At 36.5% G+C, this 26,644-nt stretch overlaps 1 protein-coding gene across 2 annotated transcripts in view; it reads left to right on the plus strand.

Moving 5' to 3' along the window:
* cdh2 (cadherin 2, type 1, N-cadherin (neuronal)) overlaps positions 1-26,644 on the plus strand; it is an 83,847-nt gene that overhangs the window by 39,306 nt on the left and 17,897 nt on the right. For both annotated transcript variants that reach the window (XR_015517438.1, NM_131081.3), the window contains 7 exon segments: positions 8,428-8,636; positions 16,698-16,838; positions 16,968-17,123; positions 24,089-24,233; positions 24,325-24,497; positions 25,724-25,861; positions 25,948-26,133. Coding sequence is in view for 1 of the 2 variants with exons in the window: in NM_131081.3 (NP_571156.3) it covers positions 8,428-8,636; positions 16,698-16,838; positions 16,968-17,123; positions 24,089-24,233; positions 24,325-24,497; positions 25,724-25,861; positions 25,948-26,133 (1,148 nt within the window). In the remaining variant the exon portion in view is untranslated.

Genomic DNA, 26,644 nt, shown 5'->3' on the forward strand with positions numbered 1-26,644 from the left:
TTTTGCATACTCTTCTGCTTGACGCCAGTAAAAACCGCTTGGATTTGAATGTGGAAAAAACGTCTCATAAATCGCTGACGATAAACACAAATGAAAAGCATCCCCGTATGTAGGAGCCTTAAACCTTGAAACCGTTTAACTGTTGGCCATGATTGAAATAATAAACCTAGCAATACTGTGCTACTTATGTTAGTTCCATATGTTGGCTATATACAGTTGGCCTAGTCCTGTGATGCTACTTATAGTTGACTGAATTAAATAAAGCATTTTGCTACAATGGCATCACATTAGTGAGAAAAAGGTAAGAGGCAGAAAATGATTTGAATGTCGCTGTTCTCTCTACATGTATTTATCTGAGTGTGCACGCATTTGCATGTTATCAAGTCATTTAACAGGTCGAGATTGAGCTTAATCAGCCGTGAGATTCAGCATGTTCTTTTGATCTAAAGTGTAAATGTGAACAAATGGGGAAAGAGAGGATATTTTGAGAGGGAATGTCATATTCTCTTTCTACGTTTTACCCTCTTTGTTTTCTATGTTTTACTGGCTCTCTCTCTCTCTCTCTTTGAGGGAAAACAGCATGAGGCGAGTGCGTACGGTATGTTGTTAGTTGTACTTTTGGATCAAAGGCTTAGATGATTCACATTAACAGAGAAACACATAAAAGCAGCTGTTACTCACCATTATAACATTTTGGCAACTAATCAATAGCCATTGGCTCATTATAGGAGCTACATATTGTGCTGGTTTCCAAAAGAGATAATGAATCCCTTTATGAGCTGAAAAGCTCTAACAGTTTAATGTGCACTTTGGTTTTGGAATTGATTTAGTTCCCATCGGTGCGTTTTCTCAGACTATGTTTAGGTGCGTTTGTCAGTGTGTCTGTCTTCTGGTGTGTTTTTTGGATCTGGAAGTGCGGACGATTTAAACCTAAGTTGCCATGCCCACCGAGTGATGTGCCTGAACGATGTGGCCATTAGGGGAAGCTCACCCTTGGAAAAGTCATGGAAAAAGGGCAATTATAGGCAGGCGGTACAAAAGACAGCTCCGCTCGGTGAGGAGCGGGGTCCTAAGTGCCACATCCATCTGAATTCTTTCACAGGAAGACTCAGTATGTCTCAGAGACCATGAAACCCCAAACGACGACATTAAGACAGCTATTTTACGCTCTCTCATGGGGGCGGTGAGCTAAACAAAACTATTTTTCCATTACTTTCCTCATTTATGTCTTGCTGTTACTAAAAGCTCGCACCAGTTGTAGCCGGCTCGTATTAAAACGAACTAAGAGTCCCGCTGGGAGGGAATAGCGGGGACATTTTGAGCGGTAAAGATGTGAAGTTGGTGTTGAATGCTAAATGCTAACAGTTAAAGGAGACTGCTTACAGAGCACATCACACCTCTGCTGGCTCACCAGATCTGCAGCTTTAATGTGTGCACGTTTAGAAGTCTTCATTTGCATTTTTTTTTGGAAAAGTGTACAGGGTAGCTCATCTTAAAATCATTAATTTTACTGCCTTTTTGTTTTCAATGATTCGATCACATGTGGTAAATATGCATGGCAACTGCATGTGTTTTTTGATACAACACAACAAAATGCCTTGCTTTTCTCACAGCACATCCCATAATGATCATGTGTTGGTTCAGTACAGGTCCTTTGGGCTGTTTGAACGCATTCAAAATAGGACTGAGCCTAAAATCTAAATCTTTATTAATTGAACATTTTACCTTAATTACAACTAATAAACAATTATTTTATTTATTAAATTTTTTTTTGCCCTCATAGTTCATTGACAAGTTTTATACACCGTCTAAAGCAGGGATTCTGAACCAGCGGGCCACGGCTCACTAGTGGGCCTCATCAATCCTGCAGGTGGGCCGCGAGATTAACTCTTAATTTTACACTATAATTTTTGAATTTCATTATTAATATGCTATATTAAAATGATCACAGTAATGCATTTTCTCCTGTTCTCCGATTGATTACTTCAAACTCGGTGCAAAGACTCAACTTAACCTTGAACACATCTGCAACTAGTACACATAAGTCTGTTCATTCACAAACAATGTGTGAAGAGAAAGTGAAAGTCTCATTTTGTGTATTTTTGTGTGAACGATTTAATACATCTGCATAGTTGTCCAAATTAATGTCCTGTGAGTGTTTTATAACGGACGCACGCCTATACAGGAGGATCAAGCGAGGCTCAATGGTGTTTCTGCCATAGAATGTAAAATAATCTTGCATATGAGCTTCAAACATGCTCTAGCGGAGCTGTTCATTGTTCCTGTCAGAGTTCTCCCAATAATATCCAGCTGTAAACTCAACCGTCATCAGATCGATGCGTTTCAAAAGATTTAGGGTGTTTTACTGTATTTTACTTTTGCCTGTAAATTTTTAAATAGTAGATATTTATTAGTAGATATTCAGACAGCCCAGTTTAAAGCAGAAACTGGTCTTTTGCAATCTTCCTGTAGACACATATACACATATATATGTGTGTGTGTGTGTGTGTGTGTGTGTGTGTGTGTGTGTGTGTGTGTGTGTGTGTGTGTGTGATGCAAACGTTTTAGAGAAAATGTCAGTGAAAACGTTTTAGAGAAAATTTTATCGGAGAAAGAAGTGAGCCCTTAAGTGAAAAAGGTTGAGAACCCCTGATCTAAAGGCATCTCTAGCGCAGCTTCCAATCATCGTCATTGTAGTGCAAAATAAGACTCAAGAATGAGTCCATCCTTCTACTTGACCAGAGATATGGCTGCAAAATGACCGCAGAAGTAGAAATCCGCCACAGACTTTAACAGAGTGGGGTCACGTGAGACCTAGGGAAAGTAATTGAAACAATTATCCTGTAAAAATTATATTGATTTTAAGTTCTGAATGCCAATTTTTATAATTTTTTGATTAATCGCCCAGCCCAAGTCAAAAACCTTTTTCCAACTACTTCAGGAAGTGGTTAATTGTGGACAAGCTTACCTTTAGCTATTAGCATCATGCTATTGTGTTTTGTTTGACACAATCTCTTCCTAAAAGGGTAGTTCACTCAAAAGATGAAATATTTACAAACCTCTATGAGTTTCTGTCTTCTGTAGAACACAAAAGAAGTTATTTTGTAGATTGCTGCCAACCAAAGATGCTACTTATTGACGTCCATGGTATAAAACGTCAATACAACCAACATTCTTTAAATGTATGTTCTCTTGTGTTCAACCAGAAAGAAACGCGTTCAGGTTTGGAACAATGTAATGGAGAATCAATGTGAAATTATCTCATTTGATTTGGGTGAATTATCACTTTATGCCAAGCATAAACAACAGAGCCATTATTGTTTCAAGCCTGAATGTGGATATTGTTTTCCTTTACAGCACAAAATAGACTCTTTTCATTCTACAAAAGTTCAGAGACTGTAAAAAGTGAACAAAGTATTTAAGCTGACTTGTGTGCAATACTAGAAGTCAAATTGTAGTCATTATTCACAGAATCTATTGCATTTTGGCCATGTCAGTGAAGCTGGCTAGTCGAAAGCTTCAGGGAAACGATTGAATATAATGACTTAAATTTGAGTCTGTTGTTCACATAAGGCTTTAAAGGAGTTAAAGGAATATTGATGCTACTTTTTATTGTGGTTTTTGGAGCTCGACAGCTTCTGGTTACAATGTGCTGCAGCGTGCCACAAGAATTACATAACAGCTCTTCAAAGATTTCTACTTTTGTGCTCTACAGAAGAAATAACAGCACACAGGTTTGAAACGACATGATGGTTGAGTAAAGAATGGCGGAATTGCCTCAAATTTGCCTTTCTACTTCAATCTGCCTCTTTAAAATCATTCTAGTGGTTTTGAAGAGACACAGTGAAGGGCAACCGACTCTCGTCTTGCTTCTCAAACACAACTGTGGTGTCTGATCACCTTCTCACACATATAGATGCAAATTCAGATACATGCATATCAAATCTCTTAAATCTACAGCTTGCTTTCGACATTATTTTCCATCTCATTGGTCAAGGTGACAGAAAATGGATAGTTTTTTTTTTTTAATTGCCTCTTATTTAGATAGTATCAGTTCATTACAGATAAATCAAGCGCATGTTTGTCCTCTGATTTAGGAGATATTTTATGTCGACTATCCTGCAGCGCTTAACAAATACCACCAGACATAAATGTCAGACCTTTCAGTAAAGACAAGGTTGATGAAAATAATTAGGTCATAACGAAAGCCAGCATCTATTTATCCCAATCCGGTTTGAAGACCTATACGCGCTCATTTGTTCAGGGCTTTCAGAAGACGAGCATGCAAGACCTAAATGAATGAATTATTTTAAGCAAACTCTGTCTCACATGAAATCACCCTTATAATTAAATCACATTCCACTGTTTTCGCCGTAACCGTGTTGACTCGCGAGACGTGATGAGTAATGTTGCTTTTACGCGCCGCATTAAGCCGAGTTTTCAGGGGTGCGTAAGGAGATTGCAGACGAGAAGAAAGACTCAAAGACACTGTTTTCTCTGTTTCATCGGTTAACAGAGCAGCAGTGGATAATGGAAGGAGACAGAGCGGTAGACATATAGCGCTTGACAACACCCTCCCCCCGTCCTCATGAAAACTGCACCAGAAAATGCAGCTGCAGGCAAAACTGGTGCAGCCATCTAATAAAACGTACTTCGTCAAGCTTCTGTGACACACACACACACATACACACATAGCACAAGCACCTTTCCTGCACCTGCCGAGCTGCAGATCTTGTGCCATCAGGGCAATTGCGTTACATTAAACGCATTACTCTGTGATGGGCACCAGTGCGCCTGGGGCCAGGAAGAAGAGTCTTTTCATTTTGAAGAGGCAAAATTAAACAATATTGGAGGCACTTTACGCACAAGGATACCGGGACTACCAATATTAACAATCAGATAAACTTAATAATTGCTCGGCCCTTTAAGCAGGTCTTTATCTAATAATCTGTAATAAGGTCTCATTGGTTGCCATGTCTAATAATAGTGAGCGATGATTTTAGCCTACTGTAATACCCCGAGAGGTCTTCGTCTAATAAATGGTGATTAACAAGAGTGAAAGGTGTAATTTACCTACGGACCTGCCTAATTGCTATAGAGCAAATCAGCGTTTTACCTCACACGTATGCATGGACTCGCAAAAACAGTTTCTGAACACACACACACACATAAACACAAGAGTGGATTGAAAGAAAGGCACCTATGAGGGAGAAATTCGTCTCTGTGGAGAAATTGTAGGCTGTGTTTGCTGGTGTGTGTTTCTCTGTGAGAGAAAGGATGTGGATTTCCGTGGAGATGGAAAATTGGCTTTTGCACCATTTTCATTGACAGTGATGGCAGGGGAAGGACAGGAAATGTTCAGGAAGTGACATAAGCTGAACTTTTCCAGCATGAGAATCAGGGTTGTGAAATGATACATTAGGGCTGGTTCTCAATATGCGTTCTTCAGCATTCTGTGTCCTTCTGTTCTCGTGTAACGTCATCATTAACTGTCAAAGTTCAGTTCCAAAACTCAAGATCACAAGAACGGAGGATGTGTTATAAGCGCAAATCATTCTTGAGAAGTCTTTGCGGCTGAATAAAGTATGAAGGAAGCGTAGCATTTTATACCTGTTTATTATTAAAGTTCAGGGATGTAACTTATTTGGCTCAGGGCTTTCCCTAAATGAGATGATGATTTCCCGAAATGGTCACCATGAAAATCTTAATAAAGGCACAAACGCTTTAAGGGAGTTTATTTGCTGAAATTAGTTTTACTTATTTTGTGGAAAGTATATTTGTAAGGTTTTTGTGCATGTTTTCTATATTGGAAGGGGGAAAACATTCAATCGTTGTATGAGTGCTGTAATGTTAAAATTATTTATGTTTAAAATTATGTCATGTGACCATCAAGAGGAACGCAGCATCTCAATTCTCAGAGGGCCCATTCTCTGTTCTCGTGGTCTCCCGAGTTAGTTCTTCCGAGGTAACCTGGCAAGAACAGCCTTCACAAGAATGCAAGTCCGTTCTCTGCGTTCTTGGAATTGAGAAACAGTCTAGCATTGAATTTAATAGTGCACTTTGTTTGATGCTGTGTACATGCCTCCAGCTTCTGCTTTCTATTCTTTTTTAGAATTAGGATTAGAATAGAATCTTTTTATCCGCACAGAGTTCCTGATTTGAATTGACTCAGGTTTAGAATGATTCTTTGGATCTGTTTTTTGGTCTTTTTTGTGTATTCTGATGCCATGATAGAAATTGCTTTCTCTAACTCTGCCAATGTTGCGAATTCTGTTTATATATTTTATGTTACTAACTGAGTGAATATGTATTTTGCCTTTTTGAAATTTGTTATTTGTGCTATTGGTTTATAGAAGTCAGTTGTTTGCTAAATTAAGGCTGATTTATACTTCTCCGTCAAGCCAACGTGTATGGACCGGTGCAGCCTTCGCACGGTCGCATAGCCCTTGCCATGGCTGATGTCGACACTGACATACACCTCTCAATAAATGAAACTACACGTCACAACAACGTGTAGCGCAAGCTCTGTGATTGGTCGGTTTGGTAGCTGTGACGAGTGTCGGTGGTGCTGAGAGCAGTGAGTTTAATAGAGCAAGTTTTTACAAGTGGCAAGTCCTGTGAAGGAGCTCCAGATGATTTGTGTTTAACTTATGATTAAAGTTGTTGCATGTCCGCTGGTTCCCGCCTCTGCATGAGCAAGTTTGAGCTACTCGTAGCGTTCAGAAAAAACAAAACTCCCATGAAGAAACATGAAACAGTGAAACATAAAGACCTATTGCCAGCTAGCATTTCGAAAGTGTTATTGCAGGGCAACACAAACAGAATGCAGAAGTATAAATGCACGGCTATGAAAGGCAAGTGCTGTGGGTCATGCCGATCACTCGACGCAGAATTATAAATCAGCCTTAAGACTACACTGGTGGACTGCAGCTGAAATTTTAAAAAAAAAATAATAATAATTTGTGACTTTGGACCCAGCCTTAAATTGCACACATATATATTAGTAGGAAAAACTACCAATAAATTGTATTGAGTGAGTCAAAATGATTGATATTTCTTTTATTTACAGAAATAAAATGTAATAAATATTCCAATTGGTTACTGGAATACCCAGTAAATATCCAAGTTCTATGAAGACATTTTGTAAATTCTCTTCTGTACATAAATGTTTTGCTTATTAGTGGTTTGCATTGCTAATATCTTAATTTGGACAACATTAAAGGTGATTTTCGCAATGTTTATATTTAATATCTCAATATTTATATTCCAGATTTTCAAATCTCTGTTTAATTTTGTACTGTTCTTTTAGATGCCCTATCTTTTCAGGTGAACAAAAAGAACAAACTGGTTTTGAGGAAGTATTAAATATGTTAAGAAATATTTAGAGAAATTAAACGGAAACTCTAATACAACAATTTGTGATGACCATTTGTTTACATATTTTACACACTATTAATATTAAGTTAACACTGAGAGTTGACTTGTGTCTGCTTATGACAGATTTTGTGTATATTTCAGTTAAGTGTCTTGTAAACATTCTTTTTAATTTATATACAAGTTACTCATGCATATTCAACAATCTATGCATGTCTACATTGAAGAGGGTGAATTCTTAGAACCATACCAACCTGTGCTTCCCTTTTTTTAATTGTTTTGTTCTTATTGGACAGATTTTTGGACCTAATTTTTGTCAGTACATCCACTGCAGCCATGTGCCATGTCACGTAAATTTTCGGCGGAAAAAATCACGTGTGCCGTCCACCTGGCCCAGATAATGAGAGCTGGCGTTCTGCTTGAAAGATGAAAAATGTCAGACAAATGAGCCCAGTCAATACGAAGCTCCTCGCAAACAAATGCGTCCTGATAGCGGAGCGTCCCGGCGTCTCACTCAGTGCTGGGCGTGTAATTGTCTGTCTGTGTTCTCTAATTGCGGCATAATAAATAAAGCACATTCATTTGTTTATGTCTGTACTTCTAATGCGATTCCCTCCAGTGCCGTGCCGCAGATACCTCTCAACTCGGCTTTTTCCTCAGTTTTCTCTCGTCTTTTTCCCTCCCCTCATCCCTCGCTCTCTTTGTCTCCTCGTCCTCCTGTTCCTCCGTTCCTCAGCACACCTGGGGGCCTGCAGGGGATGTCTCAGCATGAATAATGCAGAAGCGCTTCAGAAGTTGTACCTGCTCTCCTTTCCCTACCGTCACTCTTTCTCTCCCTCTCTCTCTCCCTCTCTCTCTCTCTATGTCAGTGCACACTTTCCATCTCTCGCTCTCGTTGTCCTTACATTTCAAGTAAAACCATTATTCCCTTGTGGAGGAGTGGAATGTGATTTCCTGTGTGCTTGTTTTATTTTATTTTTTTTTTTTAGATGTTTGTAGCTTAAAAACAAAAGCTGGCCTGCACTCAATCCACCATCTCTCTCTTTCTTGCAGTGGATTTTGTGGACTGTGGCAGAGGTTCCGGCCTGCGCTTTGAGAGTGGCGACCCTGCAGATTTCCGGATAGACGCCGATGGGACAGTTATGGCAGCACGGACACTTCAGCTCACCGACAGAAAGGGGCAGAGCTTGGAGATTAAAGCCAAGGATGAGAATTCTCAAGAGCAGTGGATGGTACACATCAACTTCACTCAACCCAAACAGGTAAGAAAGCATGTTGAAGTGAAGTGTTCATGTAAACACAATTGCTGTATTTTTTGGACTGAATATTTGGAATAGTGCATTTACTTCTATTCATTCAGCAGATGCTTTTATCCAAAGTGATCTACAAATGAGGACTTTGAGTGATTTTATTTTGCATAAAGAGGCGAGTAATGAAAACAAGTGCTAGCACTACAATTTTTCTATCATTGTTTAGGAAAAGTAAAAGCAATAACAGGGAAGGATTAAGGAAAAGGAAAAGCACAAAGGATTGTTTTGCAATTTAAGCACTTATGGAACAGATGAGTTAGCACTTTTTATTGTCAAAGTTGCCCAGCAAGCATATAGATCTCTAAACATAGATGGCTTGGCTAAAGAAAGGCTAAATTTGTCAGTGAAAATTTAGTAGATGTCTAAGAATGGCTCAAAACTAGGCTAGTCATCAAATGCACTGGAAGGACTGCACATCTGAAGTCAGTCAAATCTGTGTATTTGATGACTAGTCTAGTTTTGGGCTATTCTTAGATGTCTAATAGATTTTCACTGTCAGCCCAAATTTAGCCTTGTTTTAGCCAAACCATCTACGTTTTACAATAGTTAATTACTTACATTTATATATAGCACTTTTCTGAGCACTAAAAAGCTTTACAGATTGAAGGAGGTAGGGATGGGGGTTACAGTTGTGAAGGCAACCATTCTGCATCAGACCACACACACACGCTGATCAGTGGAGAGGAGAAACAGTGATGATGCCAATTATGATATGGGGATGGTTAGGAGGGCATGATGGACAGAGGCCAGTAGGCAAGTTGACCAAGATGCCGGGGACACACCACTACTTTTTTCTAAGGACATCCTGGAATTTTAAATGACCTCAGATAGTTAGGATCATGATCTAACATCTCATTAAAGGATGGTTCTCAGTGACAGTCTGGGGCACTAAGATTCACACAGACCACAGGAAAGCACTCCCAGCTTACCTCACTAGTACCTCTTCCAGCAGCAACATGGCTTTCCCATGTGATCTCCCATCCAGGTACCGATCAGAGACAGCCCTGCTTAGCTTAAGTGAGTGACTACAGTAGTCAACATTTGAAGTGAATCATCGCCATTGATCAAAGTTTTCCTAAAACAATTAAACAACAGCCATTCTTGTCTTAGTACAGTTTTGAAAAACGATTGTGATCTACTTTGAATGTTGACTATTGTATAGACCATTATGTAAATGGATCACTTGCTTCGTTCGTCTAGTCAAAACCACTTGTAATTATTTTGTAATTAATAACATATTTTTTGTTTTATTTTTGAATTAACTAAATCTTTAAATTGAATATCTTTCATCATTCGCACATAAAATAGTTCCTTGAAGTGGAAAACAATGAAATAATGTGAAATAATGAAATGGCCAGACCAGAGTCATGTTGTAAACCTGATTAAAAATCTCTGGAATATCCTTGGTGACAAAGTTGTGGCTAAGGAACACTACAGTCTGTAATCTGTGAAAGGGATTGAAGAGGAGTGAGATATACATTAGTCAGCATTTGAAGTGAATCATTGCCATTTATCAAAGTTTTCCTAAAACAATTGAATAACAGCCATTCTTGTCTTGGGACAGTTTTGAAAAACTATTGTGATCCACTTCAAATGTTTACCACTGTATAGACCATTTTGTAAATTGATCACTTGCTTCATTTGTCTAGTAAAAACCTTTTGTAATTATTTTGTAATTGACTTTTTTTCATAATTCGGACATAAAATAGTTCCTTTAAGCGGAAAACATTAAAATAATGTGAAATAATGAAATGGCCAGGCCAGAGTGCTGATGTAATTCTGATTAAAAATCTCTGGAAAATCCTTGGTGACAAAGTTGTGGCTAAGAAACTGTAATCTGTGAAAGAGATTGAAAAAGAGTGAGATGTACAGTAGTCAGCATTTAAAGTGAATCATTGCCATTTATCAAAGTTTTCCTAAAACAACTGAATAACAGCCATTCTTGTCTTAGGACAGTTTTGAAAAACGATTGTTATCCACTTCAAATGTTGACAACTGTATGTATGAGCTGCAGAGAGCTAGCTATCTTTATTAGATGTCTATTAAGTACAAAATTGCTTGATGGATGGTGAGATTATTCTAACTGCTTATAACAGTAAATGAGAATCTTCTGGAAAGTGTGCATAAAGTGTGTTCCACAAGGTGATGCCCACTTACCAACCTTAGATATGCTGCTGTATTTATTATAAACTACTTATTTGGGTACATCGTTACTATTTTTTTTATTATTATGACTTACAAAATAGTCAAAATAACTTTTTTTCTTTTTTTTTTAAATTTAATCAAAATATTACTCACTCTTGCAATTCTCTGAAATGATAGCATAGGGCGGGGCAACCTGTCACTCACATGAGATTGACCAATAGCAAACCACATCAATCCAATAGTCCTATCAGTACCTGATTTTTTTTTTTCTTGTTCGAGAATCTATTTTCACTCACATACATCACAAACCATCGCAATGTCTGCTTCATACCGATTTTAGCAGGGAACGGCGGCTGCGTGACTGCAAAAATCACACTAATTATAACCGTGTCAGATCGCTAACAGCGCATGGCGTTTCTAAACTAGCCTCATGCTGCAATTACACCATCAAACAGCCATTGTGCGAATGTGAGCTCACAAAAAAATGTCTCTCTTCATCCGAGGGCCCTCTGTGACAAAGCCAAAGCACTAATAAAACTATATTAGAAAATTAGCAGAGCACTAACACGTTGATAGTAGGGCTGTAATTAATGTTTAACGATGCTAAAGAGACATTAAGGCAGGAGGATACATTAGACAGCGGAGATCTGGACCCTCAGCTTGGGAACACTAACCATATGTCTCATAGCCCTGCCTTCTGCTTGGAGACAAGGAGAATTTACTCTTTATTACTCACACACACACTCATGTCCACACACTGCCGCCAAGGGGAAGGAGGACGAGGGGAGCCAGCGGGGGAGAGAGCGGATAAGAGCCAGAGATAAAGGCCGAAATGGTTGAGGAGGCAAAGGAGGAGAGGGTGAAGGGTGGGCAGTGCAGATATATTGCAGATGAGTTTGCAGGGGATGTGAAACCAAGCAGCGCTGGGAATATCATGCTGTTTTAATGAGGTTTTAATTTGGCCATTACGTTAAAATGTGTCATTCGGGTAGTTTTGTGACTAGTCTCCTTCTCTGTGTTGTGAGATGTTTTAATTGTCTCTAGCAAAAAAGAAAGAAGTAGTTAAAATGTGTTTGCATGGGCTTTAAAGATTTAAAAGTCAATGGCTTGTTATTACTCAAAATGCTGGCACAGTGTCTGCATACAGTCATGGGCCAGGATAAGTTTCTAACGGTATGATAACCTTGAATAAAAATGTCATGGTTTCACAGTTTTAAGGTATTGTGTTTACTGCTCTAAATTCTATTCTTTTTAGACGTCTGGGTAAAAAACAATTTTTTTCCCCCCTTTTGAACACAATATATTTTATTTTGAGAAACATTTATTATATTTGAAATAGTAAACATGGCAGGTTAAATAATTCAAATGAGTTACGTCTTTTTGTATGCAAAAACCCGAAAGCGAGTTAGCATTTTAGCAGTTCTGGTTCTCTTGTCCCAAAGTCAATGGGTTTTTTGACTGGGATTTCGGTTAAATCACTTAAATAAGGTTCGTGGCTAACACAAACTCAAGATACTTTTTTGTTCATTAATAGTATTTTATAGTTTGTTGTATTTTTTGAATTGAGAATTCATATTGTGTGCTGATAATTCCTTCACTTCCTTCGCAATTGATTTTTTGTCGTCTTTTTCTTCATCTGATACCATTTACTCTAATGTCATACCTGCAATATTTACACTCCTTAAGATTTATAGCATGTGTGACTGTATGGGCTGCTTTTCGCTGTACTTTGTGACAAAAAAAGTCCAAAAAACTAAAAACAAAACATTAAAAAACCTTATAAATACCATATATACCATTATACCATGTAAATTATACCATGGTATAATTTTGGCTGTTTTAAACCTTGACTTTTCTAAACCGCGGTATATTTTGAAAATGTCGCATGCCTATATCTGCATGTATCTGATGGTGAGATTATTCTAACTGCTAACAGTGAAAGAGAATCTTCTGGAATGTGTGCATAAACTGTGTTCCACAAGGCGATGCCCACTTACCAACCTCAGATATGCTGCTGTACTTATTATAAATTACTTATTTGGGTACATTGTTATATTTTTTTATTAATATGGCTTATAAAATAGTCTGAATTTTCCAAACCGCAGTATATTTTGAAAATGTCGCATGCCTATATCCGCAAAACATATTTCATGGTTAAAGAAGATACGTCTTAGGGTTAAATGATACTGGGAACATGTGCAATATTGTTGTTGAGTGTTGCGATAGCAAAATTTCTTATGATAGATCCATCTTGCACAATGCTATTTTATCAGCATTTTTAAAAATGTATCTTATGATCATACCAAAATAAACAGGCAATACATATTTTTCTGATCTAATGTAATTAAATTAACGATGTCATGGTGCAAACATTTAAGAATCAAGAACATTTGATTGTTATTGGCTGTTTTGATTTTCCTCTCTTGTCATACAGGATTATTATTTTTAGCTCTAGGTTAACCTAACAGCAACTACTGGAGAGATGTTGATGATGATATTAAAGGCCCCACCTGATTGCTCAGATTTGGATAAACAACCTATGCATGTAGAACGCAAATGCACATACACTACAATTAATTAAATGTATTTCAGTTCTCTGCAATATGGCTACTGCATATACTGTTATCACGGTAATGATAATGTTTCTATATAATAGGCAGTCCTAATACACTTGTGGTTTTATATCATTAACAGGGCTAGAAATTGCGACCATTTTGGTCGCATATGCGCCAGAAAATTAATCTATGCGACCTCATAGTATATCTGGGAGCATTAGTGCGACTGCAAATAATTGTTGTAGTGCGACCTGATTTTTTCTAAAAACGTGCTGAATCGCACTTACCTGACGCTATATTGGTTCATATTAACTGTCAATCACTCAAGGTATTCCACTGTCAGATGACAGGGAAGAAGCTTTTATGACCACGGGAAATGCAAACGGCTGAAGAGTGAAAACTTAAAGCACACAGGTTTGCAAACCCCACCCAAAGTTGAGGCGCAGATGAGAGCGATCATGACATGTGGTGAATATTGATCCGCCAGCTGAGGCGCCCGAATCTCGATGCTTGCATTCACTGAGTGTTCAGCGCAAATGTCCGCTAAAAGTCAAATCTAATACTGTACATATCATCGCCAAAGAAGCTCGCCTTTACTAAGTTTACACTGAAACTGCAGCTCATAACAAACAGCGGTATTGCGCCAGTGGTCATCGCAAGAATCCTGCTCAACCTGCTCATAAATTGAGTCGGCTGACTCGCCTGCTTTTCCACTAACACAGAAAAATAAAAATCAGCTCAGACTGAACATTGAAATTGACACAAACTGAAACCAAAATGTTTAAAGAGTGATAGAAGTGAGACTTTACTTCCTTTCTTTTGTCTATTCTTTCTTGAAGTGTATATTATTTTTTTATTTAGTTACTGAGCTGTTTTGCAGCTTTCAGCCTTGAATTTAATTATTTATTATAATATTTTGTTTGTTTTGTAGAAGAAATATTATTTATTAAACTGACATGCATATATAAACAGCAGTACAAAATAAATATTTCTTACTGCAATGCTTCATTTTTGTTTGATGCAAACCATACATTTTTTTCATAAAGTAAAAGACGTTTTATTGCAGATAACTTTCATTCAAGCACATTCAAGACAGCATGATGATGAGAAATGTAATTCATTGTTACTATTATTGTCATTTTCATCATCATTAATGTTTTATTAATTAATGAATTAATTCACACAAATATCAATGTCATCTCAGCATTAGTTAGTTCTTTCTGGTTTTTGTTAGTTCTAATTGATGTTGTTTTAAAATACAATAAATCCCTTTAAATATAATTTGCAGCGGTGCTCATTCATTACGGTGCTACCAAGTAAAAAAGTTAATTTCGAGCCCTGATTAATGTTTGGTAAATATCTTTGAAAGTCTATTATGCTTACACGACTACATTTATGTGATGAAAAGTACAGTACACCAGTGATATTGTATAATATCACTTGATTAGCTCAATGAATGTATGAATTTCTTGAAAAAAAAATGACCTCAAACCTTTGATCAGTAATGTACATAAACAATATTTATTAAACTGTTTATTACTATATATTGATGTACTGGTGCATATCAGTGAAAATTCATATTTGCAGAAATTTCATTAATCCTGACAAAAAATCCTTTTGTTCAAGTCTGGAAAATTCCTGGAAATGTATAAAAGCATATTAATAAAGTTTAAAAGCACAAAAGTTATAATGGAGTATTTCTTCAGCTACAGACGACTTATAACATATCATTGACCATAAAATTAATAGGAATGATTTTGGTTTTCGTTTCATAATAATAATATTAATAATAAAAATACTGACAAAAACTATATTATAATTATATTATCTAAATAAGTATTATATTAATTATATTATCTAAAACTGTAAGTGTATTATCTAAAGTGTTACTAGAAACCTTACAAATCTTTCATAAACCTTTGCTATTTAAATTAAATAGTCCTTTAAATATACAGTTGAAGTCAGAATTATTAGCACCGTGAATTATTAGCCTCCCTGTTTATTGTTTCTCTAACTTCTGTTTAGCAAAGAGAAGATTTGTTCAACCCATTTCTAAACATTATAGTTTTAATAACTCATTTCTAATAACTGATTTATTTTATCTTTGCCATGATGACAGCAAATAATATTTGACTAAATATTTTTAAGACACTTCTATACAGCTTAAAGTGACATGTAAAGGCTTAACTAGGTTAATTAGGTTAACTAGGCAGTATAGGGTAATTAGGCAAGTTATTGTATAACGATGGTTTGTTCTGTAGACTATAGAAAAAATATAGCTTAAAGGGGCTAATAATATTGACTGTGTTGTTTTATATTGAAATGTTTTGCTTTTTTTCCAGCCTGAAATAAAACAAATAAGACTTTCTCCAGAAGAAAAAATATTATCAGACATACTGTGAAAATGTCCTTGCTCTCTTAAACATCATTTGGGAAATATTTAAAAAAAGAATAAAACAATCAAAGCGGGGGCTAATAATTCTGACTTTAACTATATAAAGAGAGAGAGCCAGAAAATGCTGAATGAGACAAAATGGCATATGTGAAAATACACAAGAACAAACTGAGAAAAAGGGTCTGTTTTTCTTCCCGTTCAGTGGATGCTTCTGTTGTCAGTGCATTCGGGTCGAAGAGGTCCTCTGACTCTGAGTAGACACAAGGGTAATGAGTTCGCTCATCATCACCTGAGTCATAGCAGAGAGAAATGAGAGAGTCTGCCTCCCTCCATCAACACGCAACTGCCGCCCACCCGTACCTTGCGCTGTCATTACCGGCAATATTTCACCAGCGACAGGCAAAGAGAGAAGCTGGGTCAAGAGAAAAGGAGGCTTCGTTGATATCAACCGAGAGGAAACATTGAGTCGCTTTATAAGCAAACACACTCACTTGCATAATGAATTCAGCCGTCGGTCGCTGGAAATGAACTCTTAACTGAACACTCAGAAGGGTTTTTGTTCTGTATAACACTAAGAACAGGGCAAATGTCTGGTCAAGCACATCTCTGACTGCCTTCGGCTCTGAATAACAGGGTTTAGGGAGAAGGGAAATGGAACAATACTGCAAACTCAACACACAGACTCGCATTCACTATGTGGGTGTTGCTGCTGTGGGATTTAACGATGGAGCGGCAGCGGAATTTATGACCCCATTACAGAGGGTAAAATTAATTCTGTAATTATTTGAGGCCAGGGCAGATGTGTTGCTGCAGTGTGTCTGTATGCGTATCACATATTGTATATTGAGTGTGTGGGTGTTTGTGAATGTAACTTGTTCTTTTTCTCATATTTTTTATTTATTTTTTTCTCTTTGCTAGGTGCCAGTGATACTGTTTCCTCGGCACAGTGTGCTTGTCAAGGGCGACGACAGTGTGAATCGCGTGAAAAGAGACTGGGTCATTCCTCCTGTCAACGTGCTGGAGAACTCCAGAAAACAATTCCCCGAAGAGCTTGTGAAAGTGAGTGTATACACACAGAAAAACAACATTGCTTCATCATGTGAAGTGCAGTCAGAAATGTGTGGTAAAATATCATTGGGGAGTTATTCGCATATAATTTTTATTTATGTGTTTGTGTGTGTGTTTCAGATCCAGTCTGATAAGGACAAGAGCAACACGCTGCGCTACAGTGTGACCGGACCAGGAGCAGACCAAAACCCTACTGGCCTGTTTATCATCGACCCCATTTCAGGACTTCTCTCTGTCACCAAACCGCTGGACAGAGAACACATCCCCAACTTTCATGTAAGTGTTTATGACTCCATGTGTTCTATCAATCTATTGTGTTTTCAAACCAAAGATATGCTGCCTTAAAGGGATAGTTCACCCAGAAATGAAAGTGTGCCCTTTTTACCATGATTAACTAAGACTTGCATGGTTTCCGCTACATTCATTCTTCCATGGTGGGGCGCCACACCAAAATGCATTCCCATCATGGCTTCTTATTGAAAACCTTTAGTTGTTGCTGCTTTTTTTTTTTTTTTTTAGCCGGTTATAATCGCACCAAACTGTATTAAGATGTAAGTGAATTATTAGTGCTGTTTGTTAATGTTTAACCCTTGAAGCCCAGCAGGCACACAACATCATAAGATATTAATATTTGCTTAGATTTAAGTCATTACATCAGGTGACCAAGATTCAATGTCTAGTCAGCATCTAAGGACAACTTTATTTTGATGTCCAATAACAGTCAAAATACGTTGATATTTTGTTAATTTTAGGTTGTGTTGGAAAGTGAAAGTCTAATAGATGCCACAGTTGTAAAGTCCACACACCGTCAAGGTGTAACATGAATAAACGTTGGTATTTGGTTGATTTTAAGTTGGACGTTGGAAATTGACGTCGACCTGACATATGTTTTGTTTCCAAACAAAACCCAACATCCCCATAATGTTAGTGTACAACATCAGTATGACTTTATTTGACGTTCTGTGGCTGCATGGAGGTTACATGCTAACTGACTGACAGGGCTGCGAGACGCATGATGCAAGCAAACACAATGTAGTTTTCAGTGATGATGAACACAGTTTCCATAATTATACTTTATTTGTAGATAAAGGTCTATGGTTCTGCAAACAATAACTTTATCTTGCTTGAGTCTTGTGGCCGTTACACTTTACGTCAGGAAGCATTAATGCTGTTCAGTAGGTCCATTGGAGACATTCATAAATATTCCTTGCAAATCTAATAAATGTTGGAGACATGCTTCTTACATAAACACACTAAATTGCACTTCAGCAGGGTTATTGAGAGCGCACAAGACAATCTGCACTTGAGCATTGTATATTTCAGAGCGTGCAAGAAGTTTTGTGCACGAACAGAGGAAATCGGCACGCAAGCAAAGAGATTTGCATCCTCATGTTCTATTAATGCGATTTCGACTCGTCATACTGTGCTCACAACATTTGTCATTCAAATAACACCATAGGTTGTTGAAAAATCTGTGTAAAAGCTGGAAAAATCCTTGAGGAAACACTGACTTGACTTATAAAATATTATATTATAAGTAAAGTTCAGAATAAGTGTGCTCTTTTTATAACATTTTTAAATTTTAAATAAAATTTTATACAACAGTTCTGTCTGGTTCTCAAATCTGATTGGCTGATAGCCGTGCGATATTCTGCAATCCTACAGCCTCTTTACCCTTTGTGTATTACTCCGCCCTCATACAGCCAGCAAAAAGCAGACACTACAGATCTAAAGTTTAAAAGATGCACGCTCAACTGTTTAACTGTCAGCTTATGATTTGAATCCGGAAGAAAGTAGTTCCTCATACAAAAGGGTTTTTGATACTCTCCATGTTTGATTTTGATTTTATATACACAATTATGCCGTCAAACTGTTGTATAAACGCAATATCACACTTGTAGCAGTGCGATATGGCTGTATATCGGCACTGGTGGGGTCACTAAGGCACTTGGCCTGCGGCCTCGTGCCAACACACGCCTCCCACCAGTGCCGATATACAGCCATATCGCACTGCTACTTGTGTGATATTGCTCGTGTATATATATATATATATATATATATATATATATATATATATATATATATATATATATATATATATATATATATATATATATATATACATATATATATATATATATATATATGCTGAATAATGATGGAACATTTTCATTCATATTGTGGTATTTTATTTGAAACCTTAAAGTAGACATTTGAATTTGATTTCCATTCATATCAATTCACGTTTGTAAGTTTTATTTAATGGCGACACTAAAACATACTTAAAACATCCCTCTTAATCTATGCATCTTTAAAATGAGGTGATTTATTTCTTGGTTATTTTTATTATTTATAAATTGATTTAAATTATTAATTGTTTTCTCTATATATTGTCACATAAATAATTTAAATAAATTACTGTCACTTTAAGACCATTTTATGCCTCTGATTATATAAATATTGAGTATAATAATAGCAAAAACACAAAATCCTTTGAGGGGCAAAAACATTTCATCTTTAAGGTAGATTTTGATTCTGTAATAAAATGTAAAAATAAAAGTACATGTCCTAATGTAATGTTTGACAACAGTGATATAGTAGGTAAATGTACATGTAAAACCATCAGTAGTCTTCTGGAAAATGTGAAAATGCACCTTTTCTTCTCCTGTCAGTAAGAATTGTTTGTAAAGGAGTTCCCTGAGCTTAGATGAGATGACAGAGGTGACATTTGGATGACATTCATTTTTATGTAAACACGATGGGCTATTTGTTTTGCATCACCAAAAATGATTGAGGTCATGTCTGTGTATTACACGATAAGTTATTGATTATTGTGTGACAGACCTATTCATTACAAGATTTACCTTTTAGAACATTGAAAATATAATTTTTTTTAAATTTGTTATACAGCCCCCTGCTGATGATGAACATATAAGACTAGTGCTTTTATTATGAATGTGGTTAAGTGCTTAAGTTCGTTATTTGGCCACTGCAGTTGCCAAATTGACAGTGAAACTGTTGCTTTGTTATTAAATATCATCTGTATGTTTGCTTTTATTTTAATCTCTATAAAGCATCATGATATATTACTAGTGAAGTGATGATGTGCACAGAGGATTCGTTGCATGTATCAAAAAATGATGCATCTCGCAGTGAAGCAGTATACCGGAGCTTGATTCGTTTTGCCACAATCATGTGATTAGTGATGTCCAAAGCTCCATTTTCGCTTATACTCACGTGACTGCATTAATTTTTGATTTAAAGGTTTAAACACACTCGTGGGTTAGTAAAGTGTATAGCGAGAGATTAGGCGTCGATTACATACATTTCTACCTTTCAAAGCACTGCACCGGTTTCATGCGCCAGTAATTCAACTGAAATACAATAGTATTTTATTGTAAAAAGCTTTATTAACCTTTATTAACATAATATTTGCAACTATTTTCAAAGAAGGCCGCTGTCTATTGTAGTATAGTGTGTAACGGAGTTCAGCTGGTGAGTGCAGTGCAAAAACCCACACTCCCATAGCCTCCCATGCAGGCATCCCAGGTTCGATCCCCGCTCGGAAACGAGGGGGTCGGTATAGGACCGTTGGAATATGATAAATGTAAATACTTTTAAATACCTTGGGTTTTTTCTGTAGTCATTGGTGCTGTAATGTAACATGTAATTGAGTAATTTGTTTAAATTACTATTACTATATGAATGAGTTGGAACGTTTGACATTTTTGCAACACAGTGTTTTCCCATAATTTAACCAGTAGAGGTTCTCATCGAGCTCTGCTTTGGAAAGCTTCGCATAACAAACCTTTTTTTCAATACAATTATGTCGGACGGTTCACTCGTTCAGAAAGCTTAATTTCAGCATCACTGTATATTACCGTAAAGCCCATATTTAGCTTGTTATATTCAGTTCTCATTTTAATTCATTCATTCACTTTCCTTCGGCTTAGTCCCTTTATTCATTAGGGTCGCCACAGCGGAATGAACCGCCAACTTACTCAGCATATGTTTTACACAGTGGATGCCCTTCCAGCTGCAACCCAGTATTAAAAATTGACATTTTAATATATATAAAAAAGTTACTTTGTAACTTGTTCATGAGTTTGATTTGTGCGTTTAACATTTTAGCCAATGTAGTTATTCAAATGAGTTATTGCATTTTTGCACTTCTGTGTGCTTTCAATAGCATATTCACTTAAATGTCTGCTTTGTGCATCCACAATGTTTATAAATCAGACCTATGCTCTTTAGCTCCATGCATTGCATCCAGGACAAAAAGAAACCCTCTAAAACTCCCAATAAATTACGTGTGTCAGTGTTACCATGGTAGCCAGTCTGAGAATGTGACCTTTGACATCCTTCTAATCCACTGTACCATGAAGAGGAGAGCAGGCAAAATTAAACTCGGAGGAGCTTAGCCTGACTCACACACACACGCATGCACACACTCATTGTTCTCGCTGGGGGACATTCCCCAAATCTGGCTTTTCGTAAGTAAAACAATCCTCCATCTCTACTGGAAGAAGTTGCAAACTTTTCCTGCCTGGTTTCAATACCCTTTCACTTCACCAGTGGACCCGAGAGGCTGTTAACCTCCCTCAGCGTCCACCTAATCCACATTCAGATTCAAATTATGCAGAGATTACATGAATATGGGATGGTTTGCTTCCTAATGGTGCCAAAGGTGGAGCATCAGCCTTCCTTCGGTTCGCTCATGCATATATGCAGCAGACCTAAGACCACGCAAAACTGCAAACAAGTCAGCTGTAGCAGTAGCATAACCAAATAACCCCTATAATAGAGCACAGTGGTTAATAACCTCGCTGCCACCGCCTTTTCCCTTTCGCTCATTTGGATGTGGAAAATGTGTGAATGGATTACTGTGAATTTTAGTAGAAGTGACCTCAGAATATTGCATCAGATATTGCTTGGATGTTGACAGTTAATGTGAGCGTCAAGTTTTGCAAAACTCATGAAGTCCAGAGTATATTTCCCTTTTTAATGCCTTCATGTTGTCAGATGCTGCATTTGTTAACATTTGACAATACACTAAAAAGATTTGCCTTGCTCCATTTTTTTTTAAAGTTATGAGTGACAAATATGTCCTTTTTTATAAGACATATTTAAACGTTCTTTTAATCCACGAATGCAAGTGTAATTAACATGAGTGTCTGCTTTTATATGCTTTTTATCCTGATATGCTATGTGTTTTTCATATTCGTTTTTATTAAACTTGTTACCAATGCCTTCATTATTTAATGTTTACATACTTAAAGCAAAAAACAGTCATCATAGAGCTGGCCGATTTGGCCTAAAATCAAATCTCGATTAGTTGGACATTTTAACTCGATTACAATTAATGAACATTTATTTATTTATTTAATTTTTTGCCCTCATAGTTCACAGACAAGTTTTGTATAGTAAATCACATCTCACGAGTGAGAGATACTTGAATGATGGGTGCATTACTTAATTTTAAAATAATTGAAGGAAACACACAGTATCTACTATCTATGATTATTTATTAAACATCATTTACCAAACTGAATTTAAACCACACATTGCCCAAATCCAACAGTCACTTTTTTCTTATAAAAACGGAAAATAAATTACGCACTATTAGAAACAAAATTAATTATTTTCAATGTTTTTCATATTAAAAGTATAAAATAAGCTGTATTTAAACAGTGCATTTCTTGTATCTTCTGTAAACAAATATTATTTTAATGTAAATTAATATTTTAAAATAAAAGTTTCAATCTGGAGCTCGTCTACGGTACTCCACACTTGTAAACACTTGCTCCAAAAGGATTGCAGCCCTCCTGTGGCTCTCAGCACCTCCCACGCTCTTCAACACTACGCGTCATCGCGATGTGTAGTTACATTTGTTGGTAGCCATGTCGAGTGGTATGGAGCAACACTAAGGTTGCACTGGACCAAACCTAAGTGACCTCGATACCAAAGTGACTCGATGAAGAAGTATAAACAGAGCAGGGTCATGTGACTCCACAAGTAATTGAAAAAATTGACCTGGAAAAATTAGATTGATTATAGGTTCTGAAAGTTGATTTCGATTACTTTTCGATTAATCACCCAGCCCTAAGTCATCGTTTAAATGGTTATATTTTAACATCAAATTGCAGTATATTTTATATCACTATCAACTTCTGATATAAAACCGCTATGTGTGATTTATATGATTGTTAAAAATAAGGTAATTTAAGTACTATATTTATGTTAGTGAAAGTGCCTGCTTACTTTCGACAAGGCCTGTCCAAAAATATATTTCTGCTATGCCACTTATACAGATACACTATTAATGTTGCATTATCGTTGTTTGTTTTTCTGTTATGTGCAGAGATTCGAAAGATTTTTTTTCTCCCTCCAATCATTTTCAATCATCATGTTACAATTTGGTAATTTTCCTTCCAAATAAAATGTGCTCAAAATATGACCTGTAAATGAATATGCGTACTGTGACTTCTATTGTATATTTATGTTAGGACCCATATACGAGAGAGTGGCATAACAGTGTTTAGTCACACTGTTGTTTTCGCTTTTACAGGTGAACATGAAAAAAATAGTTTTGGCTTTTTCATTTTAATTTAAATGAAGAAAGGTAGCCGTTTACATTGCATTACGTGTAATGTTCTACAGAGCTCTGTTGCAGCACCACAGTGAAAAAGGAAACCATATTCATGCTGCCTGGCCCAGTTTGGCACTAAATGGAATGCTTCAACAAAAGAACGGTTCAGCACGATAGTGGAAAAGAGCTTTTAGGTGTCAAACTAAGTGCATAAAATATTAAAACCGCACATGCAACCATACATTGTACAGATGGTAATGTTCCAATGACAACATTTTAAATGCATTTAATGGATGTCTAATAAACATCTAAACAAAGACAGCTAGGCTAAAACCAGGCAAACTTTGGGCTGTCAGTGAAAATCTAATTAAATATGCAGGAATGATTGACAACACTTGTGGTCTAATATCTGTATATTCGATGACCAGTCTATATTCGGGCTATTTTTAGTTATCTATTAGATTTTCACTGACAGACTCAAATTTATCCTTGTTTAAGCCAAGCAGTCTATACTGTACATGTCTGTTAAACACCAAATTGCTTAGTCTGTTGTGTCATATGCACAATGTACGCAGAGTATTGTTCATCCAGGTTTGAGTTTATAAAGAGTTTTTACATAAAACTAACTATACAAGTGTGTTTGCATTCACAGCTGCGTGCTCATGCAGTGGACATCAATGGAAACCAGATGGAGAATCCCATCGACATCATCATCAATGTCATCGATATGAATGACAACCGGCCAGAGTTCACACACCAGATCTGGAATGGGACCGTGGATGAGGGTGCCAAACCAGGTACACACTTACAGATTCATGTTTTCCACTGAGGCTTGTAACACATCTTCACCAGTGAAGGGAAAAAGTGACATTTATTGCTTGGCTCTAGGAACATTCGTAATGACAGTGACCTCCCAGGATAAGGATGACCCAAATACAGCCAACGGGATGCTGCGATACAAAATCCTCTCTCAGACCCCAGAGAGCCCCTCATCCAACATGTTCACTATCAACAACAAAACCGGCAAAATCATCACAGTAGCTGCAGGCCTGGACCGTGAGGTAATGTCAACAGTATGCAACTATATTGTAGACCAGAGATTTTCATTAGTGTTATTTTTGGATTTGTATTGTCTGTTTTTATTTTAATTATACAGTTGAATCAGAATTATTAGCCCCCTTTTAGTTTTAATAGTTTTTCTAATAGTTTTTCTTCTGGACAAAGTCTTATTTGTTTTATTTCAGCTAGAATAAAAGCAGTTATTAATTTTTTAAACACTATTTTAAGGACAATTTTTTTTTCCGACTGTCTACAGAACAAACCATACAACAACTTGCCTAATTACCCTAACCTGCCTAGTTAACCTAATTAATCTAGTTAAGTCTTTAAATGTCACTTTAAGCTGTATAGAAGTGTCTTGAAAAATATCAAGTAAAATATTATTTGCTGTCATCATGGCAAAGATAAAATAAATCAGTTATTAGAAATGAGTTATTAAAACTATTATGTTTTAAAATGTGTTGAAAAAATTATCTCTATGTAACAGAAGTTGGGGAAAGAATAAACAGGGGGTCTAATTATTCAGGGGGGCTAATAATTCAGAATTCAACTGTATTTACATACATAGTTTCCAACATAGAGTTAAAGGCAAAAACATGTAAAAACATATAATTGTCTTTTTTGGATATTTCCTAAGTGATTTAAATGATTAAGTGATTGAATTTTCACAGTATTTTATATTATATTTCTTTCTTTTTCTGGAGAAAGCTGCATTTTTTTCTGGTTTAGCTGTAAAATAAAAAGCTGTAATAAAAGCATGTACATAACAATTAAAGATTTGTTAAGCCTTTGAATTGCACTTAAATTTAAATACTAGTATCTTAGAAAATAACTAGTAAAATATTATGTGCTGTCTTCATGACATAAAGAAAATAGTTTTTAAAAATAAGTTATTTAAAGCGTTCTGTGTTTTATAGAAAAAATAAAAAAATATCTCTGTTGAATTAAAATAAAAATTTCACAGGATGCTTATAATTTTGCCTTCAACTAAATAAATACTCTCTTTGATGAACATAAAATATTTTTAAACTTAAAAAAACACACAGAAAATGTAACTTGCCATAAACCTTTGAAGCAAGACAAGGCACGTTTATTAAAATTGCACATTTCAAACACAATGGTAATTCAAAGTGCTTTACATAAACAAGAATAAAAGAAACAAGTATAAAAAATAAAAACAACAAATAAAATTTGATCTGGAATATGATGAATTTTTTTCCCCGAGCAGAAGGTGCCTCAGTACACCCTGATCATCCAGGCTACCGATATGGAAGGAAACCCCACGTATGGTCTGTCCAACACCGCCACTGCTGTCATACGCCTGCTGGATGTCAATGACAACGCTCCCGAGTTCACCCGAGAGACTGTGAGTGACACATACAGGCACTTGAACACGCGTCTCACCAAAGCCATCTTTGCTGAAAATCGATCTTTCCCTCTGTCTGTCTCTAGTTCCATGGTGAGGTCCCAGAGAACCGTGTGAATGTGATAGTGACCAATCTCACCGTGACCGACAAAGATGAACCGGGGACTCCAGCCTGGAATGCTGTGTACCGGATCATATCCGGGGACCCGACCGGACGCTTCTCCATTCCTACTGACCCTGTCACAAATGAAGGCCTTGTCACCGTTGTTAAGGTAGTACTCATGATAACACATCAGACTTAGTGAGAAATGATTATTGACTATATCCACTCGCTTAATTTATAAAACAAAATTTAACAATTTATATAAAAAAAAAATTATAATTTTCTGGCCATCTGATATTAGGCATGGAAATGTATGTGATCGTGATTTTCTAAAGAAATAGATCAAATAGAATGTTTATTATTAAGATTTAAGGAGCCTCCATATACAATTTGATATGGTGTGTGGACCTGGAAGCTGCTTCGTGTGACGTCACACTTAACAAGCGGTTAGACAATAAATTGTAGTCCACATCAATCACATATTCTCTCACTTTTCGCATATCCTTTCATAAAAAGAATTTTAAAAAAGAGTTTGTTAGAAATGAACATTCTGACAGATGGTCTGAAATAGAGCAGTTTCTTCTCTGAAATCAATAATTCACTCCAGTTGTATGGTTATACTTCTATGTCGCTATTTCACTTCTCTCACATATGCTGCATCCCAATTCACATAGTATCTC

The sequence above is a fragment of the Danio rerio genome, chromosome 20 (assembly GCF_052040795.2).
Source record: "Danio rerio strain M-AB ecotype USA chromosome 20, GRCz13ab, whole genome shotgun sequence".
NCBI lineage: Eukaryota > Metazoa > Chordata > Actinopteri > Cypriniformes > Danionidae > Danio > Danio rerio.